The 4,855-nt window shown below is 37.1% G+C and overlaps 1 protein-coding gene across 1 annotated transcript in view; it reads right to left on the bottom strand.

The window, feature by feature from the left end:
- Window positions 1-2,304: 2,304 nt before the first annotated feature.
- LOC103582364 (dynein heavy chain 6, axonemal-like) overlaps window positions 2,305-4,855 on the bottom strand; it is a gene marked incomplete at its 3' end in the record, with an annotated part of 11,790 nt that continues 9,239 nt past the window's right edge. Inside the window, exon 4 of the mRNA XM_008563980.1 lies at window positions 2,305-2,505. Within this exon, the coding sequence (XP_008562202.1) occupies window positions 2,305-2,505 (201 nt within the window). The remainder of the gene's footprint in view (window positions 2,506-4,855) is intronic.

Genomic DNA, 4,855 nt, shown 5'->3' on the forward strand with positions numbered 1-4,855 from the left:
CAATTTAGTCTTCATTTTGGAGATAATTTTATCTTTTTTTTTTTTCCCATTTCTACTTTTAATTTCGAATTTCTGATTCAGTGTGGTTTTCCATATATTCAAATGCTTCTTTGAGAATATTTATTTCAGCTTGTAGTGTTTCTTTTGCTTCATGGTTGTTTTGGGGGTGGAGGGAGAATTTCTATCAGCTGTCTTTTCTCACTTTCTGTTTTCTTCTTAAAGTAACTTTACATTTACTTAAACTATTTTGATTTCTTCAGCTCATGGATTTGGAGTGACTTACACGATTTACAGTTCAAGGGCATTCTGTTCTGTCACTATAGCAATATGCAGTCTATTTTATTTTATAGTGGTGCAGAAATAATGTACACTAATTTTTTGGTTCTTGTTGTCTTGCAGACTTTACATTTTCACTAGTAGTTTCATTTCCTTTATACCACCCAATGCTTAAATAATGTCTGTTCTTTCTTTTTAACCTTATTTTCTCCCCCAGAAGTAATGCCACCTACAATAGCTTGCATTTTTAAGCCCCTTTCCCGTAGTCAGTGCTCTGATCTACCAGGACTTTTTAAAAACCATTTTTTTGCGTGGACTTTCTGGCTGTAATTTTAAATTAACCTCAAGCCTGCTGCTGCCTCCTTGTTTCTCTCTTATGTACATTATCAAAGGACTGACCTCACTGTCTACACAGGCTTCTGGTAGGAGCATGAAAAAGAAAGTTAGTTGGTATTGTGTTTATTTTTCTACTCAAAGGTAATTTGAAATTTGGGTGTTATCTGTCTTCTAGTTACCTGCAAAGGGACAGATTTTGTGTAGTTTTGTTTCTTTTTATTGTAGGTCCTTATTATTTTTGAGAGATATGTGGGGTGATTCATATCTAGATAGCTGCCATCATCTTTGACTTCTCCAAATTGAAAGTATAATTTTTGATTACAAATGTGATAATCATCATTTTAAAGGAAAATAATTGATTAAGGGAGAGGAAGTTGATAAAGTAGAAAACTATTTTGCTATTTGTTATGAGGCCAGGTAATGTGATAGTGGATGAAACAACGTTGTGGAATACCCTTCTTAATACAAGTATTAATGCAAAACAACCAAAGATCTAGGATGAAATTTTGGAATTAGGACCTACACAGAGTCAAAATAATTTGCAATGTTAAAATTATGAAAGGAGAACAAAGTAATGTGGTAGGAGCTTATAGCTGTTGAATTAGTGACTTAAAGCAAAGCAGCTGAGAATAAGAACTCCACCATCAGCACACATAGAAACAGTAGTGGATGGAATACATCACATTCGTTTTAAAATCATACTGTGATAGTTATAACTGTATCTTTATGAAATGAACAGATTTAAACACTATGCTAATTTTAAGTTACATAGGGCTGTATGTATAACGAATATCTATGACTAACAAATAGGTATGTTTTAAGTTTAAAATTATAGCAGCACTTAGGTGCCAAGGAAAAAAGGTGATTGCAGCAAGTCAAGGGCCACACTCCTGTTTTCCATGCAGGAGATTACGTTCCTCAGGGATCTAAGGGAGAAAAACGCCAAGGAGTACTGCTGTTATTTCCCTCCTCACATCAGTCTCCTCTATGAATGTGCTTTTGTTTTAAAAAATTGGGGCATCTAAGCTCAAAATTTTAGTATGTGGAATCAAAGTCTTTTCTTTTTTTTTTTTCCTTTTTGAGACCGGCCACAACACGCTCAGCCAGTGACCGCACCGGTCATCCCTATATAGGATCCAAACCTGCCGCGGGCGGGAGCGCTGCTGCGCTCCCAGCGCTGCACTCTCCCGAGTGTGCCACGGGCTCAGCCCGAAATCAAAGTCTTTAAGCATACTTTAGTTAGTGCCTGCATTTGAGGGGCTATGGATGGATACCATTACATTTCTTTTCTAAAGGGCCTAAAATAATTGCATTATGTTTTAATAAAACACAAAAAAGTTAATAAAAAATGACTTCAATAAACATGATCGTGTTGGCTGATAAGTCATCCGTTCTGCTTGTGTCTCTCAGCATTCTCAATAGCCATTATTGCTTTCCTAGACGCACGTGCACACGGATTGCTAATGATGTGTAACTATTTGCCAGATACGTTAACACTTTTTAAAAGTTATCTCATGCTTAAATGGATAATTTTCAAAGAACAAACATTATTTCCAAATTTATCACTTAGACATTAGGCACATTCCAATTTTCACAAAAAGAACATTTAAAGATAAGAAAGGAAGGAAAATATTACTCAATTTCTTAGAAATTGAGAATGTTATAAAATAGTTCTAGTAAAAGTAAATATACCTTTATTTGAAAGATAATTGTGTGAAAATTCTTATCATCGTCAAATACTGCTGATAAGCTTGGCCCAGATCCACAGGTTTTTCCCTCAAGTTTGTTGTTAATGTAAGGGCTGGTGAAAGCATCAAAATACGAATCAGGCACGAGATTAGGAACCGATAACACAGTGTTCTGAAAATGATTAATCGAACCTGAAATGCCATCCTGTTAGAAAAGCATAAACATAAAAGTAAACACACATGTGATTATGCTTAGAAACATTTCTGAATATTTTCTGAAATGCTAAAATAAATAAGAATAACCCATTCAACCAGGCCATGTGTTCTGTTGGTTCTGGGTATATGACAAATCAGAAGACACAACCCTGACTCAGGACACGTATTTTCTAATTGACAGAGAGTCAGATAAACAAAGAAAATTGCAACACATTGTGATGAGTTCTATATTTGAAGTGTGAAAAAAAACACTAGAGGGCCATAAGGGTAGAAAAGCCAAAGTAAGCCCAAGGAAAATTTTAAAGGGAGAGTAAAAAGTTTATATTCTTTGGCACAGCAATTTCTATTCTAAACTAAGAGAAAAAATTAGACAAGCAAACAAAAATTTATGTGCAAGAACACACTGCAGCATTACTTATAATAACTTACTAGAGAAACACTTAAGTGTTCAAAAATAGCAGTTTTATAAGTTATGGTACATTTATACAATGGAAATTATGTATCCCTTCAAATGGAGTCTCCAAAAATCACTTAATGACATGGGAAAAAAGCTTATGATATAATGCTATGTTAAAAAAAAGAGAGAGAACAGGATATAAAACTGGTATATAATATTATCCCAAATTAAACATGTATATATATCTATGTCTATCTATGTATAAAATCTCAAGATAAATTAGGTATGTCAGTATATCATTATATACTAAAACAAGTCTGGAAGGAAACATAAAATGTTAACAGAAGTTATTTCTATTTCTAGCACATAGGATTATGGATAATTTTAATGATCTTTTTCTGTGTTTTTCAAATTCTCTTCAATTTGAATATGAATTAGTTTATAATTTATAATAAATACAAAATCTGATTAGAAAAAATGAGATAAAGAAAGGGTGCTTCTTGAAATGAGTCTTAAAAGATGAGTAGGAACTTGCCAAGTGTATAAGACGGGAGTACAGTCCTTGCTAAGTCATTGTACGGGGAGCTAGTGGGGGCCAGCAGGTCTGGGTACTGAGTCTTTTAGGTGCTGGAGCACAAGTGCCAGTGTGGAGAGATGGGACATGATGCAGTTTGCCCATATGAAGGGCCTGTGCAAGGTGCTGGCTTCCAGTGTCAACCTGTAGGCCTGTGACCTTGGACTATCCAGTTGATGAAAGGTCCCTATGTCAGGTAAGTTTGGGAAAAAATCTTGGGTTAAACAAAGTTAAACAGTGTCCTTCTTAGGACCTGCTAAACAGGATTTTTTATATCTGTTAATATACAAATGTTTAGTGCAACCCCTTTTCTCCTAGAATGCCTATCAACATCTGCCAAAGCATTCTTTGAAAAATGCTATTACAGGCAATGGGGAAATTTTAAGCAAGAAAGTGACATGACTCGGAACAGACTATTACAGCAGGCCAGACAAGAGAAGGTGATGTTCTGATCTACTGAGAAGAATGGCAGTGGGGGGGGTGGGGGTGCAACTCAGGCTTAATGCACAGGACCTGTGACTTAATCTGGAGGAGGTAGGGGAGGATCAAGAATAACTCACAGATTGCTGCCTTGGGCATCTGGATAGCACCTTTCATTGAGATGGAGACAGGGAGGGAAGAGCAAGTTTTGGAAGAAGTTGACAAGTTCAATTCATTTTGGTGAATTGGAGTTAATTGTGGGACATTCAGGTGAAGATTTCCAGATGGCCTTGAGTCTGGCTCTTAGAAGAAAGGTATTGAATCTAAATATATGCTTGTGGGGCTGGCCAGTTATCTAACCTGGTTAGACCGTGGCCTTGTAACACCAAGGTCAAGCGTTTGGATCCCATATTGGTTGGCCTCCAAACACACACACACACACACACACACACACACACACACACACACACGCATGATTATGTTTGCACTCTAGAAGTGGTAGTTAGAACTATGGGCAAAGAGCACCCAGGAAGAATATACAGGGTGTGAAGAGGAGGTCAGACAAAAAGAGGCTCTCAGAAAGGGAAGGAAAAAAATGTTGGTATAGGAGTAGAACCAAGAGAAATGAAACCATAGAAGGAGTCTGTTTTAAGAGATGGAAACAGTAAACAGGTCAAATACAACAGGAGGTCTGTCAAACGCAACAGGAAAGATGAGAATTGAAAAGTATATGTTCAATCAAGTATTAGTGCTCTGCAGTAACCTAAGCAAGAACACTGTCTAAGATGTCATGACTTAGGTATATAATCTTCCTTTAGAATAAGCTCTATATGGGGCCGGCCCGGTGGCGCACTGCTACAGTGTGCCGCTTGGGAGCGCGGTGGCGCTCCCACCGAGGGTTCGGATCCCACATACAGACCGGTTCCCGCTCACTGGCTGAGCGAGGTG

Source organism: Galeopterus variegatus, unplaced genomic scaffold, assembly GCF_000696425.1.
Source record: "Galeopterus variegatus unplaced genomic scaffold, G_variegatus-3.0.2 Scaffold15902, whole genome shotgun sequence".
NCBI classification, from domain to species: Eukaryota; Metazoa; Chordata; class Mammalia; order Dermoptera; family Cynocephalidae; genus Galeopterus; species Galeopterus variegatus.